We start from the raw sequence: 18,625 nt of genomic DNA, 5'->3' as shown, positions 1-18,625 counted from the left end.
AAAACACACAATAAGGTTTCTATGGAAACAGAAAACCCGGTTCCTATGGAAACAGAGGACATCTGAAAAATCTCTCCCCCAGCCCTGACATCCTTTGTCCTCATATGCCTCTACCAAAGATTGGAAGAGAATATCAAAGACTTTTCACTCCCTCTCAATAGTCTCCTGGTGTGATTTTAGAGAGGGGGGATTAAAAAAAAGAAAAGAGGACATTAAAAAGCCTCAAATAAGACTGTCAGATAAGCTTTTATTTCAGGTCATCCCAAGCAGAAGTAGGTGGGTAGTATTTAATTTAACAGATACTTATTAAGATTTCTTCTTCACTCACTCACCTGGCATCCACAGCACTCTCCACTGTGAGCGGAGTGAAGATCTTCTCCCTTACTGTATCCTGGGGGGTCAAACACATCTGTTATCTGACAACATCTCTGTTGTAAAACCACTCCTTATATCTATGGTATGTGTGAGGCTGCGATTGTTAATGCAAAGCGTGTTCTGCTCACTGTCATTTTGAAGGTGACAGACTTCTGTAGGCCTTCAGGTGAGACCTGCAGCAGCTCAGCTACCACCCTGATCTCCTGTGCGCTCACCACTGACGCAACCTCTTGACCCTCAGCCTGCAGGGATGCACACCCACACATACAGAGTCATTATTACCATCATTTATCAACATCATCATTATCATTCAGCCGTGAAACTACATGCATTTTTGTAGCCTATTTGTGTGTGTGTGTGTGTGTGTGTGTGTGTGTGTGTGTGTGTGTGTGTGTGTGTGTGTGTGTGTGTGTGTGTGTATGTGTGTGTGTGTGTGTGTGTGTGTGACACAGAGACCTGGTGTGGCTGGAAGTAGACGTTCCCCAGATGAAGGACAGAGGACAGCAGTCTGTAGATACCGTTTTGCTCCTCTGGAGTGAAACACAGGATGTCCATGGCACTCAGTAGACGCCTGAAGTCCTCCCCATCATCCTTCCCCACTATGGTACAATCCCCTCCCTGCACTCACACACACACACACACACACACACACACACACACACACACACACACACACACACACACACAGACACAAACAGACACACATACGCACACTGTTATCAACAACAACATACATACCCTCAGCCTGTTTAATCACAGCTAGCTCTAATTAAATACGAACTTATCAGAAGCTCAGGGTCTTGTTTTTGCCGACCTCAAGGGCTTCAACTTCACCTTGATGCAATGATGTATGTCAGTACACCTTGACATCATCGCTGGGTATGGTTCCTGGTGCAACAGAGCACACTTCTGACCACACTTTCAGCCAGAGAGGGCAGACAAGACTTTTCAACCAGGTGTTACTATTTCAAGAATAAACTTTTACAACAACAATGTAAATTGTCAAGTATCTTTAATCAGCAGTGTTGCTTCATGCCAATGCTTTCATCACATCTCTTAAAGTGGTGTGTTAAGCACTCTGTAGTGCAACCTAAGAGCCTGAATACAAACTAATGCAAGGTACATCTGAATGGCTGCAGCAAACTAAGTGTAACATCAGAATAAAAACATGTACATAGCGACAATGCTAACATGCAAGTATGATGTTTACTATGTTGCCCTTCTTAGTTTAGTTAGCACATTAATTGGCTCTAAATCCAAAATACTGCTAAGGCTGATGGGAATGTTTTTCAAAGTATTGGTTACATTGAAATTTAGACCTGATGATGCCACTGAAAGAAAAGTCAGGGGATCAGCAAAGTTCATCTGAGGGGAACAAGAATGTCTGTATAAAATGTTTGTATAAAATTTCATGGCTATCAATCAGATAATTGTGGAGACATTTCAGTGAAACCAGAGCTCATGGTGGCGCTAGAGGAAAAATCAGAGGATCACAATAATTAGTAGAATTCTTCTTCTGTTGGATATGAATGTCCGTGCACAATTTCATGGTAATCCATTTAATAGCTGTAGAGATATTTCAAGTTCCCAACTCTGTATTTGGCGACCACAATAAGTTTCATGTTTGTGTCATTAATCACTTGGTAGAATAAATATCACATTTGACATCTCATTTGTTAATGTGACTATGAAATTGATTACAGTGACCACTCCCAATCTGTGGTCTGTGTGAGTGTGTGTGTGTGTGTGTGTGTGTGTGTGTTTCATATTTCTCTGAGCACCTGATTCAGATAGTAGTAAGTCTCAGCTTCCTGTAGATAGAGTGAGTGCTTCTCATTAGGAGGAAGACCTGCCAACATCTCGTAGAAGATGTGATAGTTCCTCTCCGATTTGGCCTGTGGATGAGCACACACACACACACACACACACACACACACACACACACACACACACATACACACACAGCCACATGACCTACATAAATCAACTATCACATGCACACATATTTAGATACATAATTAAAAAGCTCTATGATTTAGATCTGTACTGAAATAGAAATAGTACTGTAGAAAAGACACCGTAATGGATAAATGGGTGCATGGATGAATGACTGATGAATGTGCAACATGTTTGACACCTCTCATGCTGTTTGCCTCTACAATCTCCTCTTTCTCGCCATGACTCAGTGGTAAGAAGACTCCAACCTGACCTGCTGAGTCTGTGTGTGTGAGCTTGTGTTTTTCACCTGAAAGACAATGCGGGACTTCTCCAACAGGTACTGAGACGTTATGGCACCGCTGATTACACCCCTTGTAAACGACACACAGGTAGACACACACACAATAAGTCTGAGTTAAGTAACAGGTCATGCATGTGTAATGTGCTCGGATCTTCTCTGTCACAGTTCTAGCAGATCAACTACTCATCTAACTGTGTTACTGGGACATGTCAGCATATTCTCCGCTTAGGTCATTATGCATGTGTGTGTGTGTGTGTGTGTGTGTGTGTGTGTGTGTGTGTGTGTGTGTGTGTGTGTGCGCGCACACATGGGTAACATACAGCCTGTTTGCTGCTCAATTGTCTTCAATTGTCCCAAACTACACACTGCATTGGTAAAACACATAATGTCTCTTTAGAAAATCAATTTATACAGTATGTGATCTGATTCTGATTATCTAGAAACGAGAGAAATCCCTGGTTTCTAGATCATCTTGACTCTAGACTGTCTACTTTTCTGTAGCACTGAGTTGTTGTAACTACTCACTCCTCCATGAAGATCTGTGTGTATTTGCCAAAGCGTGAAGAGTTGTCATTGCGCACTGTTTTGGCATTCCCAAAAGACTCCAACAGGGGTGTAGCCTCTAGGATCTGACCAATAACCACAGACAGATATGTTACTATTGCTATCTTCAACAGGGATGGTGGTCGTCATGAGAGCAAAAACAAGGGGAGGAACACTTTACCTCTATCTGATGGGTGATTGTGGAGAAGAAGACAGAAGAGAATAAAGGAAAATAATAAGTATTAGCCTAAATGACCACAGTATGGGCTGTATTTTTTAGCATGCATGTAAGTAATAGTCACCATATTTACCTGTTGTGTGACGTTGCATTTGTGATGTATGGCTGTCAAGTAACGCAGGATCAGTTTAGTAGCTTCAGTCTTTCCTGACCCGCTTTCTCCGCTGTAATTACAAAAACAATTCATGTGACTCTTTGACAGCAGTTTTAATTTTTTTATTATTTTTTTTATTACCCAAAAATCAACCTGAGCATAAGGGAAAATTACTTTTAAAGGACCTGTGTGTAAGATTTAGTGGCATCTAGAAGTGAAGTTGCAGATTTGAATGCCCTCGCCTCATCCTCCTGTTCCAAGTGTGTATGCTGGCCAAAAACTCGGAAAAAATACAAAATGTCTTGTCTAGAGCCAGTGTTGTCTATTCTGGGCTACTGTTAACACTAGATAGCAATGGCTCCTTCTAAGGTAACAAAAACACAATTATTCTTATTATTAGGTGATTATAAACTAAATTATAATGTATTTTTGCCAGTAGATCCTCCTAAATGTTACACAGTGGACCTTTTAACACTCACATAGCATTTCATACCTGATCACAATACACTGGTCCTTTTTGGCATCCATCATGGTGGTATATGAGAGATTAGCAATGGCAAAAAGATGACTGCAACACAACAACAAGAACATTTAATTAAAAAATACACTTTCCTTCTCATTGGTGGTGTGTTTGTGTGTGTCTCTGACTGTGTGTGTGAAGTGATAGTGAAATCCATAACCAAACTCTCCCTTGGCAACCAACCAACAGCATTGTAATAGGAGCCTCTTACTAACACCTGAGAGTGCTGGCATTTACACCTCTATTTACCACAAAACTATATCTTAGTACAGCTTACAACACATGTAGACAGATGTAGTACAACAATACAATCACACACAGGAACACACAGACTCAAAGGTTACAGTTAAAGGTTAGTTTTGTTTTTGTATTCTTTTCAAAACTATAAAGGACTCAGAAAGCTTACACCTCCACCAAGGCTGCACAATCATCTGAATTTAGTAGACAAAAAGACTCTTTTGAACTGCATTTGGACCTGGATATGTTTTAAAATACACATAGGGATTGACAATCACGGCATAGATATTTGTTTTCTATCAAGAGAGAGCAATAGTCCTTGAAAAATAGTGAAAATGGTTTATATTGCAATGCGGAACTCAGTGGGCCTCACTTTCTTACTCATCTCACATTTTGAGATTTCCTGCTTAGTTACACACAGACAGACAAACACACCAGACTAAAAAAATAACCTGCCTTGCTGGAGGTAAAAAGTTCAGGGACTAATTGCCACTAATTGCTCTTACAACCACACAAACACTCCCAGGTCTTACGGAGGGTTGTCACTCAGGCCTCGGCTCCCATACTGAAGAACCATGTCTGTGCCATAAATGTTGAGCAACTTGTAGGGATTCACGGACACAAGGATGCTGCCTATGTAGGTCTGTGCGGAAGAAAAACAGAGAGAAAAAAAGGAGAAGAATGAGAGTGGGTGAGCGGATATAGCAGGCGGTATCCATGACATTTAATGATATTAGTTATTCAATTAGCATATTTGAAATTAAACATACATATACAAGTTCCTGGTCGTAGCGCTTCTTCAGGTTCATCAGAACGGTGGTCTCATTCAGCTCACTGAAATTAAACACAGAGGAAATTAAACACACACGTACAGAGCACATATTGTCACACTGGAGCAGGATTCCCACACTCACTTTGACATCCAAAATTAATTACTTTTCAATGACATTCAAGATCTCTCTCTGTAAAAAACTGGTTACATTACATGATGTACATCAGAGAGTTTTTACCCGCGAGCATGTCAGGAAATGAGGATTTAATTCTTTCAAACTGCTGTTGAAATAACACAAATATCTAATGCAGGGGATTCCTCCGGATATGAAGTGATGCTCATTCAACAGAGATCTACTTGGGTGTTGCATTTTAATAAAATACTTATATACTTAACATATTTAATGCTAGGGATTTCTTTCTGAACTCTACAAATTTTCAAGGATTTTTAAAAAAGCCTGCAGGCACACACACACACACACACACACACACACACACACACACACACACACACACACACACACACACACATACACACACACACATACACACACACACACACTGTACAGTGATGTTAAAAGAAACTGAAAGGATATGCACTAAAATGAACTGTGCTGCTCTACAGTGGGGCAACAAAATGTTTGGCAGTGTGTGACATGAGTGAATGAGCTGTGAGGCTGTTCGTTAATACTGGATCCTGCTTACGGCAGCTGTGTCATGTCCTCCATTCCCTCTGCCCAGCGTTTCACCCTGTGGCCTGTTGTGGGCATGCTTAGGATAGAGTAGATCTGGACACACACACACACACACACACACACACACACACACACACACACACACACACACACACACACACACACACACAATGGTATGTAATTAGTCCAACACTGTCATGCAACATTGTCAAAGCTTGAGGAATATTGTCATCACTTGATGTAGAAAATATATAGAAACTCTACAAATTGTTTTTTGCGGGCCATCCAGCTTCTGTGTCATAATTATTGCTTGAATAATGTGTATATCTCACTCATTGCTATCCCAATTTATTTTCCATTAACTGTGATTAAAAATAATAAAACAAATTTACAATGTAAAACACCCCAATACTCGGTAAATGTTGCCACACACACATATGAATAAACGTTTAGCTACCTTGTCATACCAGCTTTGACCAGGTACTCTATCTCTGTCAGGAGTCCAGTCTGTGTCCTGAGGCTTTCCGTCCACAATTCGAGGTGTGGGGGAATATCCTTCTAACACCCCGTCTTCTCTGTACATGGACCACTTTGACAGATTTTGGATCGTCCCATGGGGTAAAACCCTCTCAGCTGCCCAGACGTCCTCCCCTCCCTGCTCTCCTCCTCGGGCATTTCTAGCCCAGTGTCCTGAGCGTGGCCCATAGGGAGGAATCACAGCATAGCGATTATCCTCACCCTGCAGGGCTGTTGGCACCCTGTATGAAGCATAGCGAAGCTGCTGGTTTTGGACGGCTTCAGACAGGCTTGGGTTGTGGAACCGACGTGTGAGAAGAGAGCCATCCGGCAGCCTGCGGAACAACATATGGTTCTCTTCAAATAAGACCGTGTAACACTGGTACCCCAGTAGCTCACCTCGTAGAGCGCGTACCAGGTAACAAGGCTGAGTTCAAGATGAACCTGGGCCTTTTATTGCATGTCATTCTCCTGTCTTTCCTGCCTTACTGTTTCTCCTAATGTACTGTCAAATAAAGCAAAGTGCCATAAAAAGAGAACATGTAACATGACCCCATTTCGCAGGGGACCAAGAACATTCTGAGGAATTCATAACCAGTACAAATTGTGTAGCACTTCATAAAACAAGGACTGTTAAAACTGTATTGATATTAGGACAGGATGGACATTGGTGTTTACTAAAGTTGAAAACAGCATTAGGCTTTGTTGCTGCCTTCCCAGCTAGTTCACAAAAGAGCGAGAGAAAGAGCGTGAACAACCTGAGAGCACAAGCGAGAGAAAGAGAGAAAGTGTGAACAACCTGAGAGCACAAGCGAGAGAGAGGCCACTGAGGTCGAGAAAGGTAGGGAGTTAATGAGAGAGAGAGAGACAGAGAGAGAGAGAGAGAGAGAGAGAGAGAGAGAGCATTGACGGGAGAAAAAAGGGATAAAACAAGAATAAATACATCTATTTGCAGATAGTTTAATGCTGGTGATGTTCCATGGCATAGCTATCTAATACTTTGTCTACATATTTTCTACTTTGATGATCGGAAGTTTTCAGTCTAATTTCCCTCCTCTGCATGTCTACAACAGTAAGTAACAACAGAACGAGTCTGTGTTGTTGTTTTCTAACATGTAAAAGTAAAAGTATGTTTCAAACACTTAATCCATCATTGGTCTCATTTGCCATAATCATCACTCTTCTTCAGATGTAACGGACACTCCAAAAGAAAGGCAAAAGGGCACTTTTAGTTCATAGTTTAGTTTCTGGTTTTAGTTCCTCTGGTTCTATAGTTACTCTGAGTCTTTGATCGATAAAGGCTAATGTTGCTTTTTCCAATAATAAAAAGTTAATGCCTACCTTGCAATTCTGTGCAACACCTGGACAAACCTATCAGGTAATTTATCTGTCCTAGTTTCCATTTATAGTGCAGTGACCTACCTGAAACGGACATTTTGGAGGTCCTCATTTCTCAGCGCAGAGGTGAGGTTGGGAGTGGTGGGTTTGGGTCGGCCTGACAGTACAGAGTTATCTGACAGTTGATAGAGACCTGTGGACCGCATTCCCTTGTTAAGCCTCAGAGCAGATGAAAGGTTAGGCTTTTGACCAGGGATAACCAGGGAACCATCAGGGAGCTGGTATGATGCATTACGAAGGTTTGCATTCATAAGAGCCTGCAGAGCAAGACAGCGCGTAGTTATTCAAGGCTATAACCACAATTAGCTAAATTTTTAAAATGAATGTCATCAAACTGTGTAATTAAGTAAAAAGTCTCTACTTACTAAAATACTTTTCGAAACAAATACATGGACTGGGTTAGTGAACAAAGAGCCACTAAAACAACAAAGTTAAATTAAGGTAAATTTACACACTTTAGACAGGTCAGGTGTAAGTGGTTTCCGTGGGTCAATGATGATAGTTCCATCAGGCAGGGTGTAGGACACACCCTTTAGATAGGGATTTTGCAGGGCGGCTGTCAGATTGGGGCTCTTTGGTTTCCTTGGGTCCACTATAATAGTTCCATCAGGGAGGGTGTATGAAGCTCCTCTCAAGGCTGGATTGCCGAGGGCCTAAGTATTACAACAGCTGTTTTTAGTTAAAGTAAGCCTGGGAGGTTAAACAAGTGCAATTTAATTAAGTGACGGTAGAATTAACAATTAAATTCGAGCAGCAGCTTAGCATATTTGATTACCAATTATTATTATCAAAACAAGAGCCAAGATCAACAAGATCATTTTTCAAATTATTTAAAATCCCTATATCTGTGCCCGTCTACACAAGTCCCAATATATAGATCATATACTGTACATTAGAAGGGAGGAAAGAGAAAGATAATCAACACACACACATTTACAAGTAAATCCTAAAAAAAACAAAGATTCTGCATCCATAGCTAACCTTAGCCAAGTTTGGTGAAATTGGTGTATTGGGGTCTTGAACCCCTTCCGGTAGTGTGAAGGAGGCGTTCCGGAGAGCAGAGTTTTGAAGTGCACCAGAAAGGTTTGGAGAGACAGGTTTCCGTGGATCGATGATGATAGTCCCATCAGGCAGGGTGTAAGTTGCACTTTTCAGGTAAGGGTTCTGAAGTGCTGCTGTAAGATTCGGGGACTTCTGTGCCTTCGGGTCAATCACAATGGTGCCATCAGGGAGAGAATAGGAGGCTGCTCGCAGAGCTTGGTTATTTAGGGCCCTAGCCAGGTTTGGGGAAATGGGCTGCTGAATGAGCAGAGACATCAGAGCGAGAACAATATTCATCAGATTTAGTTAATAAATGGTTAACAATTAGGCAGAGACAAGAAATGGATACAATACAACAATAGGAGGTAAACTGAATTCATATAAAGAATCATGAGTCATGGATTACTTGCTGTCTTGGGTCTATAATGGTGCCATCAGGGAGAGTATATGAAGCAGTCTTGACATTCTGGTTCTGAAGAGCTCTGGAAAGGTTAGGAGACATTGGCGTCTGGGGTATACGTGGGTCCTGTGTTGGTGAGGGTTGAGAGTGATATAGGAGAGTAGGACTGTAATAACACAATTAACGTTGTTCTGTATGTCGACAAACATACATGTCAGGTTGTATTGTTATATGTCCCTTTTATACCTACCCGGATAATTGATCCATCAGGCAAGGTGTACGAGGCTCCACGGACTTGCCGGTTTTGCAAGGCATGGCCGAGCATCGGGGAGGACCGTGAATCTCCATATGGTGACATCAAGGATCCATCTGGCAGCCGGTAAGATGCTTGCATCAGCTGCTGGTTTTGTAGGGCACTTCCTAACATTGGTGAAGAGACTGGTGGGGGTCCATATGGGGACCGTCTGAGGTGCACAGGGGTCTGAAACGATGCTTGGCGGAGGTTTGGGTTCTGTTGAAGAGCACTGTGGAGCTGAGGTCCAGGTGGTGCATAAGAGTTACGGCGTTGCATCATAGGGGATCTTAAAGATGAGACATTCTGCAAACCAGACCGGTGCTGTAGAGCATCATGAAGTAGTGGTGATGGGCCAGGCTCAGAGATATAATCATATGGAGTGACAACAGTTGGTCCATATGGTGAACGGAGCTGTGGAGTCTGATAAGAAGCCACACCTCTTAGTGCCTGACCATGTCTCATGGCTCCAGAGAGCATTGGAGATGAAGGTACAGATGGGCCATATGGGGACTGAGGCCTTTGAAGAGGAGATGCATAGGAAGCGTCCCTCACTGCCTGGTTTTGTAGAGCTCCAGACAGCATTGGGGAAGAAGGGGGCATAGGCTGTTCATAAGGGGATGCTGGCCTTTGTAAAGGAGAATAATAAGATGCATCTCGTATAGCTTGATTCTGCAGAGCTCCAGACAGCATTGGGGAAGAAGGGGGCATTGGCTGTTCATAAGGGGATGCTGGCCTTTGTAAAGGAGAATAATAAGATGCATCTCGTATAGCTTGATTCTGCAGAGCCCCTGACAGCATGGGAGATGAAGGGGGCATAGGCTGTTCATAAGGGGATGATGGCCTTTGTAAAGGAGAATAATAAGATGCATCTCGTATAGCTTGATTCTGCAGAGCCCCTGACAGCCTGGGAGATGAAGGGGGCATAGGCTGTTCATAAGGCGAAGCTGGCCTCCGCAGTGAGGAAACATAGGACGCATCCCGAATGGCCTGGTTTTGCATTGCACCCGAAAGCATAGGGGATGAGGGAGCATAAGGCTGTATATAGTCCGGCGCCATCTCACCCACCTCTGGGCCAAGAGGGGAACTGTAAGAAGCCTGTCGAATAGCCTGATTCCGCATAGCACCAGATAACATGGGAGAAGAGGGGGCAGCAAACTGATGCAACTGCTCACCATAAGGATCCATATGGGGGCCAGACACATACGTTTCTGGTGCATAAGTGGGTGGATGGGCAACTCGAGGGGGCAGGAGAGGGGAGGACTGACGAGAAGGTCGATGAGAGAGGCGTGGAGATGCAGGATGTGACATGTGTTTAAGGGAGGGCTGTGGAGAGGCAGGAGGCATCCTTCTTATAGAGTGCTGGGACATGAGGGGACGTCCTCGAGCCACAGGGCGAGGAGGAAATCGCCCAGATTCTCTCCTCCCTAGGGGAGCACGATGGACCATATGAGGGGAGTGAAAAGGGGAGGAGTGGAGGGAGTCCACTGTGAGAACAGAAGACCTATTGCTTCGTACGGAGGAGGCACGGAATGGACGCACATTCTGGGTGGGTGGGGGCACTGGGCGCCCTCTGAGACCCATAGGCGAGGGCCGGACAGTACCTAAGGGAACATTTCCCCCCATCCTAGGTCGCGGCAATGGTGTTGGGTCCCTGAGCAGCCGAGTTGAACGGCGAGAGAGGGTAGGGGAAGGTCGGGGCCCTGCAGGGGATACACTGCGATGAGATGGGGAGGGAGAGGGAGCTGGTCTTCTATTGAGCTGTGGAGAGAGAGGAGGAGATGCACGACCAGGGGAGAAGGAAGGGGAGGGTGCCCCGCGCATCTTTCTCCCTCCAAACGGGCTACGGGCTGGAGAGGCAGAGGGTGGGGGACTTCGCCTCCTCATGGAAGCACGGGGTGAGGAAGGTGGAGATTGTCGTCTCATTGACACTCTTGGTGAGGGTGGAGGACTTCGCCGGATCATGGAAGCACGAGGAGAGTGAGGGGGAGAGGGTCTTCGAGCCAGGGGAGATGGTGATCTCTGAGGTTGCATTCTACGACGGGCAAGGGGGGTGGCCATAGGGGAGGAAGGAGGTGAGATGCGTCTCAACATAACAGAGGGGGGTCTTTGGACATTAACAAACCCACCCCTCATGGATGGTTGTGGGGATGGGCTGCGTCTCTGTGCAAGCATAGGAGAAGGTATTGGGGACGCCATGGCAGATGGATGTCGTTGCATCTGTGGGGAGGGCATGATGACAGAGCGGCGGGATGGAGTCGGAGAGGGTTGCATGCGCCTTGCTGGAAGTGGGGACATACTTGCTTGCTTAATAATCATGGCAGTTGGAGTAGGGATTGACACTTGGCCATAACCCTGTTGTTGTGGCATCATCATTGGGTCTGTCATCATCTGCTGCTGGAAAAATAACAAAAATGAATTGTAAAATAAACTGAGAATCAAAAAAGTTAAGAGAACGATACATTTGGTTAAAATGGTATCGCAGTACTGAAAAAAGTATTAAAGTTGTAGGGACAATTTAGGGTATTATAAATGCTTATGGAAAATAAGTTCTGTGAGTTGCAACTCTGCAATTATGCATATATTTCTGTGGACCACATATTGAGGACACAAGAATGCGTTTTTAAAATGACATAATCTTAGCAGAGAAAATTGCATAGTCAAGTTCTGTTTTTAACAGTTACAACAAAACAGTGTTAACTGTGAAAACTGCAAAGAGTAACATCCCCACTCCACCCCAATATGTTGCCTAGTATCACTCATTGTCTTGCACTACACTTACAGATTTATTTATATAGTTGACAGTGATTGTTCACATTGTTAGACATTTCTGTAAATGTGTCATGTGTGATTTCACAATTTGAAAGCTAACAATGTGGTCCAACATTTTGTTATTAGAGCTGCTTTGGCTCTTCCTCTAGGGTGGGATTACTTAAAATAAGGAATTACAGGCTGTGTAGCTCAAGATGGTTGCTTAGCAGGGCAGTGGAGGTGTGCTCTTTAGAATACATTGGGAATTTGGTCACATCTTCACATTCATGTTCAGGAAATAATAGGATAGGAAACGCTCAAGCTGCACTTCTGTGACCCTCTAACACTAAAGACTATGATTATATAAAATCAATGACACAACAGAGCTAGAATTACCTGTGGTGAAATCATTTGGGGAGACACCATCGGCTGCTGCGACATCATCATCTGCTCTTGTGGTGACATCATTTGTTGTGACATCATCATCTGCTCTTGTGGTGACATCATTTGCTGTGACATCATCATTTGCTCTTGTGGTGACATCATTGGTTGTGACATCATCATCTGCTCTTGTGGTGACATCATTTGTTGTGACATCATCATCTGCTCTTGTGGTGACATCATTGGTTGTGACATCATCAACTGCTCTTGTGGTGACATCATTGGTTGTGACATCATCAACTGCTCTTGTGGTGACATCATTGGTTGTGACATCATCAACTGCTCTTGTGGTGACATCGCTTGTTGTGACATCATCTGCTCTTGTGGTGACATCATTTGCTGGGGCATCATCTGCTGCTGTGGTGACATCATCTGTTGCTGTGGTGACATCATTTGCTGTGGCATCATCTGCTGCTGTGGTGACATCATTTGTTGCTGTGGTGACATCATCTGTTGCTGTGGTGACATCATTTGTTGCTGTGCTGACATCATCTGTTGCTGTGGTGACATCATTTGTTGTTGTGGTGACATTCTCATTTGCTGCTGTAATGACATCATGTCACCAAGTTGACCTGGGACAAAAGGCATCTGATCTTCATACTGGATTTCTGACATGTCTTCAAATTCTGGATCAGGTGGCAAAGTTGGTGGAGGGGGCAGGGGCACATCTAGGCGCTCTTTCCCAAATAGGCGCACTTGAGGTCTAGGAACTCTAAATGTCATCTCCCCACCCTGAACTCCAACGGTATCATCCCCATATTGATCGAACTGGTCTGCATACTGGTCCCCATACAGGCCTTGCACCTGATCCATCCCTTGTCCTCCATAGCCAAAGGCCTGCTGGCCTCCTGGTGGGAAGCTGATGGCCTGCTGGGAGCTGTAGTCTTGGTACGGCATGCCAGCATCACTATAACTAAGTTGATAGTCTGGTGGAAAACCCCCTTGCATTCCCATGGTTGCTGCATAAGGGTTCTCATAATAACCTGCCTGACCGTTATCATAGTAACCCCCTTGTCCATCACCGTAGTAAACTCCTTGACTATTTTCATCATAATAACCCTGAGCCTGAGGGTCTATGAATCCATCTACCTCTCCCGCATAAATATGGTCCTCACCCATCAGTGCATAGTAGTCCAGACCCTCATCTCCATACATTGCCATAGCCTGTTGTTGCTGGTAACCATAATAATCAGCCTCCTGGTTGTTATAGTAGCCTTGGGCAGAGGAATGAGGGTTATAGTAGTCCCCCATGCCTTGTTCGTAAAGACCACCATCATATTGTTCTGCATTTACATCATAGAGTCCCTCTTCCTCATAGTAACCCAGGTCTTGGTAGTCTGCTCCCCCTGCTCCATTGTCATAATAACCATACTGACTCTGGCTTCCATATGCTGCAGCTGCCTCGTCTCCATATCCACCATATCCATCATCATAGCCCCCATAACCTTTTTGGTGGGCCGAATGTTGCTGGTTGTATCCGTAAGCCTCCCCATCATACTCGTAACCATCATTATGGTGACCACGGAGATTGCGTCTGGAGCTGGCTTGTCGACTCTGTCCTCTGTTTCCACCCCAGCCGTGGTGTCCTGCATCTCCTCGCATTTTAGTGGACAGGAAGCGTTTGGTCAGCCAGTTGGTTGCAGCTGCAACCTTACCCAGCAGCACACTTCTGTTCTTGAAGTCATCAGCAGGCCCGTCACCCTCCTTTTTCCCAAATAACCCTTTGAAGAAGCCCTTCTTCTGATTTGATTCATTCCCTCCTAGACGAAGCAGCATATAGGTTGGCTTCTTCCCGCCATTTGCCGCCGCCTTCTCTTTGTCCTCTTTCTCCTTTTTCTTCTTTTTGCTGGCCTTAAACCTCATCATGAATCGAGAGGTGTTCTTCAGCATGGACTTGCGGCGTTTCTTCTTAGCGAGGCGGTTCTTTCTCTTCCCCAACCCCAGGAACAAACGTGATGTACTTTTCAGCTTCTTCCTGCTGGTCCTGCGCCTCTTGAAACCAGAAAACTTCATGAACATCCTGGACATGTTCTTCAGACCTTTCTTTGGGATTTCCTTTACTGGAATCTGAGGAGCTTCCTCTTTCTTTTTGCCTTTCTTCTTCTTTGCATCAGCATCAGATTTCCCTCCTTTATGGTGGCGGTCATCTTTAGATTTCTTTTTGGATTTACTGTCTTCGTAATCGTCATCCTCTTCTTCATCTTCATCCTCCTCGTCATCTTCGTCTGAGTAGTCCCCACGTCTGGACTTCCCCCCTTTCTTTCCCTTAGCCCCCTTGCCTCCTCGCCCCTTCCCTTTCCTGTCATCCTCTGAGTCTTCCTCTTCATCGTACTCTTCTTCACTAAACTCTTCGTCCTCTTCTTCATCACTCAGAAGCTCATCCTCTTCCTCTTCAGACTCCACTTTCTTACCTTTGCCTTTGTCTTTTCCTTTCTTTCCATCATCTTTCCCCTTGGGTGGCTCGTCCTTTCCCTTCTTCCCCCCTTTCTTATCATCCTTCCCCCCTTTCTTATCGTCCTTTCCACCTTTCTTATCATCCTTACTGGCTTTCTTCTCATCTTTTCCACCCTTTTTGTCATCCTTCCCTTTCTTTTCCTCCTCTTTCTTTTTCTCTGGTTCAGGTTTTCCACCTTTCTTTGCGTCCTTCTTGGTGTCTTTCTTGCCAGGCATTTTGACAAGTGGCTAGGAGTAAACCATGCCCTCTCTTCAGGATGCAATGCTGTAAACCTTCAAACACAGACATATTACATGGACAATCTTTCAAAGACAGTAATGTATTTGAAGTTCAACATGAACAAAATATGTTGTGATATGTTAAGAAGATATGATCTGGAGTCTGACCTTTAAAAGATTCTTTGGTTTAGATATGCCTAGTTGACTTTGTGCCAGCACTATATGCAGGTTCAGTATCTGTGTGAGGACAGGTCCACCTGGCCAAAGCAGTTGTACACAACCCAAATCTGGTCCCCATGAGGCTCCTGTCCAGACATACATAGCTAAATGACAGCAATATTTTGCCCCAAACACATATAGAGACATATATTTACACTAGCAAACATACATTACTGGCATACACACAACAAAGTAGTTAAGTGAACTCTTCATAGCACTACCCATAAACTGTTTTATATATTTAATGTATATGTATACAGTAATGTCTCAAACAATATCTTGCTGCAAAACGATGTACAAGCCCTAGCAAGGAACATGAAACTTACCAAACCGTAAACCTAACCCTACCTTTCTATAGTTCCTCAACTGTAAACTCTCTAAGCTCTATCACTCTATTTGTGTACACTACCTATGTCCAATTTCAATCTAGAAATCTCTGATTTCAAAGAGCTCTCACTTCTACATAGGAGTTATACAACCCCTACCAAGAGATTGACAATCCCTCTCATCAGTAACCAGGTCAAAGGCCTTAAGGTCAAAGGGTTCCGTGGGTCAGAGCTCTAAACACCTTCTTTAAATCAAATTTTGGTTATACAGGCCTATGTATAGCATTGCCTGTATTATCAGGCTCAACCTCACTGCTAACTCTTACAAAAGATATTTTTAATCTGTTGGTTTTACTAATTTCCACACAGTGTGCTCCCTATGGAATTTGCTTTCTGTAAAACTGCATACAAATATTAAAAACACACAAACAAAACATGCAGCTGTTATTCCAGCTCAAGCTCTACCCTCCCTATGGTCCAGCCTTTCTCTTGTGTCAGTGTTACCGCACTCATTCATCAAGGCAATTCGCTGTCATAGTCACCTCCACATTCAATGACAAGCAGTAAAGAAGAGCAAGTGTGGTGGTCGCCAGAATCTTGGCAGTCTTCAAATTCGTTGCATCCTCACAGGAGGTCTCTTCTTTAGCAGTTCAAAAAATAAAAAGTTAAAAACTCGAGGACAAAGTCTTCAGGTCACACTCAGCTTCTTCCTTTGACCTACTCCGTCCTCTGTTGCTCACTACAACACATTTCCTCACTCAACACAGCACTCTGCTCACATTGCCCTCCTCAGAGTGTGTGACAGCTCCTGTGTGTGTGTGTGTGTGTGTGTGTGTGTGTGTGTGTGTGTGTGTGTGAGGGAAGGAGAAAGAGAGAAGGGCAGATGGGTTGCCTGTTTGTGTGTATGTGTGTGCGTTCGCATGTGCGCATATATGTGTATGTGTTTGGCGTGCATTTGAGGAGTTCCTTGTGGCGGGTCGTAGAAGGAGTCTTAATTTGTCATCCGGCTCTACAGGTGAAACTCGAGAGCGCCAGGCGGCTGAGGGGGCGGGGCATAAATAATACAAAAGGTCGAGAGAGAGAAAGAGGGAGAGAGAGACAGACATGGGATGCAGAAGATAAGCCTGATTGGCAGTAGGATGTCATCAAAGCCACAAATATCCAATAATTAACAACCTCTAATTTCGGCATTCCTTAAGGTGTTGCATGTTCACTTGTGAATGGGAAAAGTCGCATAGACAAAGCATCATGCTATCTGACCTCAAATCTACTCCTTCGCTGTTTCCAGAGTATCATATAGGCTACTGTCAAGTGTGTGTATGTGTGTATGAGTGAAGATAACTGATCCATCATTCTAAGAAATATATTTAAACAGCAGCAGTATGAGCAATGCATCAGCCACCAACCTACTTCCACATGCGTAACAGCAGGAGAAGGAGCAGAGGCAGGAGAAACACCCACTTGTTAGATATGTGACGTCTTCGCTCTAGGTATCAATAACAGAGGAATGACTCTCTCAAACACACACACACACACAGCCAGTGAAGGATCGGTAACAGGGCTGTGATTATTAGTGCCATCAACCAAATTATTCCTCTTCCAGAGGGAAGGGGTCGGATTGCCAGATCTGTCCTGTTGCAGGGTATAGGTGTTGGGTTGCCAGATCCTGATCTTTTGGTCTTGGTGTGTAAGTCTATCTGATCATTACCAACCAGCACAGAGCACATGTATTGTGTCTGTGTGTGTGTATGTGCACAGTGTGTTTATTCAGAGTTATGTCTTTGAGTGGGTGCACATATGCGTTAAAAAGACGGAAACCGTGATGAAGAATATTTTTTCCTGGATTTCCCACAGTTTAACCGCACATCTGCCTTTGAAGCAGAATGAAAAGACCCTATCAAACGGGAAAAGCTCTGAGTTGCAGCCAGTCTCACTCTTCCCAAAGCAATCGCTGCTGGCAGGTGGTCTTCCATCTTTTGATAGAATTTGTAGAGAAGAGACAAAAACAGAGAAACTGGGATGCATGCCCGGGAGAGAAAAAGCAGACTTATGACAGAGGTGGACTTGATGAGGCTCATCAAAAGCATTCAGCTCCTGAGGGAAAGCAGTAGACCATCTTTGTCACTTTACACACACACACACACACACACACACACACACACACACACACACACAAAGCAATCTGCTGCTATCTAGTGGACCAGCATTACACCTGCAGCACTACTAATAGTTTGAAGGTGGTTGGATCATCTAAAAGTTTACAGGCCTGTAGCAAGTGTAAGTCTCGCACAAAACAAAGCAATTACCTAATCAATCATTGTTTTTCATGATTTAATAAAGTGTTAAGGAGATGCATCAGGTAGTCTAACTCCAGGATAAAGATTCATCTTGAGAATTAACCAAAAGTGTGCAAACAAACGGATAGGCTCCACAGTTTCATGTGTGGAGGTTCAAGGTGATGGAGGAGGTGTAGGTGCACCCATAAATAAACTCACCTTTCCTCCGGCACACCCAACATGGGAGTTTCTCACGTCACTGGAGCTCCGTAGTCACGTTTCCCCATCATCTTATAGGTCAGAAGGGTCAGAGAAAACAGAAAAAAACACCAAAAAAACTACAACAAATCCCGTTTACATTCTCTTAATCTTCACACAGCTCCACGCATCTGCTGCTCCTCTGGCGGGGCTCGGAGCAGCAGGGGTCGGTCAGTAGAGAGGAAAAGTGTGCCACCGGGAACGGAGGATGAATATTTAACGACCACTATTCTTCGGTGACCGGCCGGGGGCTTGAGTTCCACACACTCCGGTGAGAACTGATGAGCACCGCGGGTGGGCAGTGTCGGTCATACCCGGTGGA

General features: G+C 44.2%; 1 protein-coding gene across 1 annotated transcript in view; it reads right to left on the bottom strand.

The window, feature by feature from the left end:
* Positions 1-16,385, bottom strand: part of myo15ab (myosin XVAb) — a 45,510-nt gene extending 29,125 nt beyond the window's left edge. Inside the window, exons 1-21 of the mRNA XM_051386671.1 lie at positions 16,312-16,385; positions 15,393-15,529; positions 12,507-15,278; positions 9,318-11,756; positions 9,074-9,193; positions 8,608-8,925; positions 8,082-8,279; positions 7,651-7,883; positions 6,170-6,563; positions 5,723-5,805; positions 5,017-5,080; positions 4,780-4,889; positions 3,983-4,057; positions 3,469-3,559; positions 3,339-3,344; positions 3,140-3,243; positions 2,621-2,684; positions 2,157-2,270; positions 832-993; positions 504-617; positions 333-391 (exon numbers count right to left, since the gene is read on the bottom strand). Of these exons, the coding sequence (XP_051242631.1) occupies positions 333-391; positions 504-617; positions 832-993; positions 2,157-2,270; positions 2,621-2,684; positions 3,140-3,243; positions 3,339-3,344; positions 3,469-3,559; positions 3,983-4,057; positions 4,780-4,889; positions 5,017-5,080; positions 5,723-5,805; positions 6,170-6,563; positions 7,651-7,883; positions 8,082-8,279; positions 8,608-8,925; positions 9,074-9,193; positions 9,318-11,756; positions 12,507-15,221 (7,463 nt within the window). The 5' untranslated portion in view covers positions 15,222-15,278; positions 15,393-15,529; positions 16,312-16,385. The remainder of the gene's footprint in view (positions 1-332; positions 392-503; positions 618-831; positions 994-2,156; positions 2,271-2,620; positions 2,685-3,139; positions 3,244-3,338; positions 3,345-3,468; positions 3,560-3,982; positions 4,058-4,779; positions 4,890-5,016; positions 5,081-5,722; positions 5,806-6,169; positions 6,564-7,650; positions 7,884-8,081; positions 8,280-8,607; positions 8,926-9,073; positions 9,194-9,317; positions 11,757-12,506; positions 15,279-15,392; positions 15,530-16,311) is intronic.
* Positions 16,386-18,625: the final 2,240 nt, after the last annotated feature.

This window comes from Dicentrarchus labrax, unplaced genomic scaffold (genome assembly GCF_905237075.1).
Source record: "Dicentrarchus labrax unplaced genomic scaffold, dlabrax2021, whole genome shotgun sequence".
Taxonomy (NCBI): domain Eukaryota; kingdom Metazoa; phylum Chordata; class Actinopteri; family Moronidae; genus Dicentrarchus; species Dicentrarchus labrax.
Note: the sequence above shows the minus strand (reverse complement) of the source record. Positions and strands in the feature narration are given on the sequence as shown.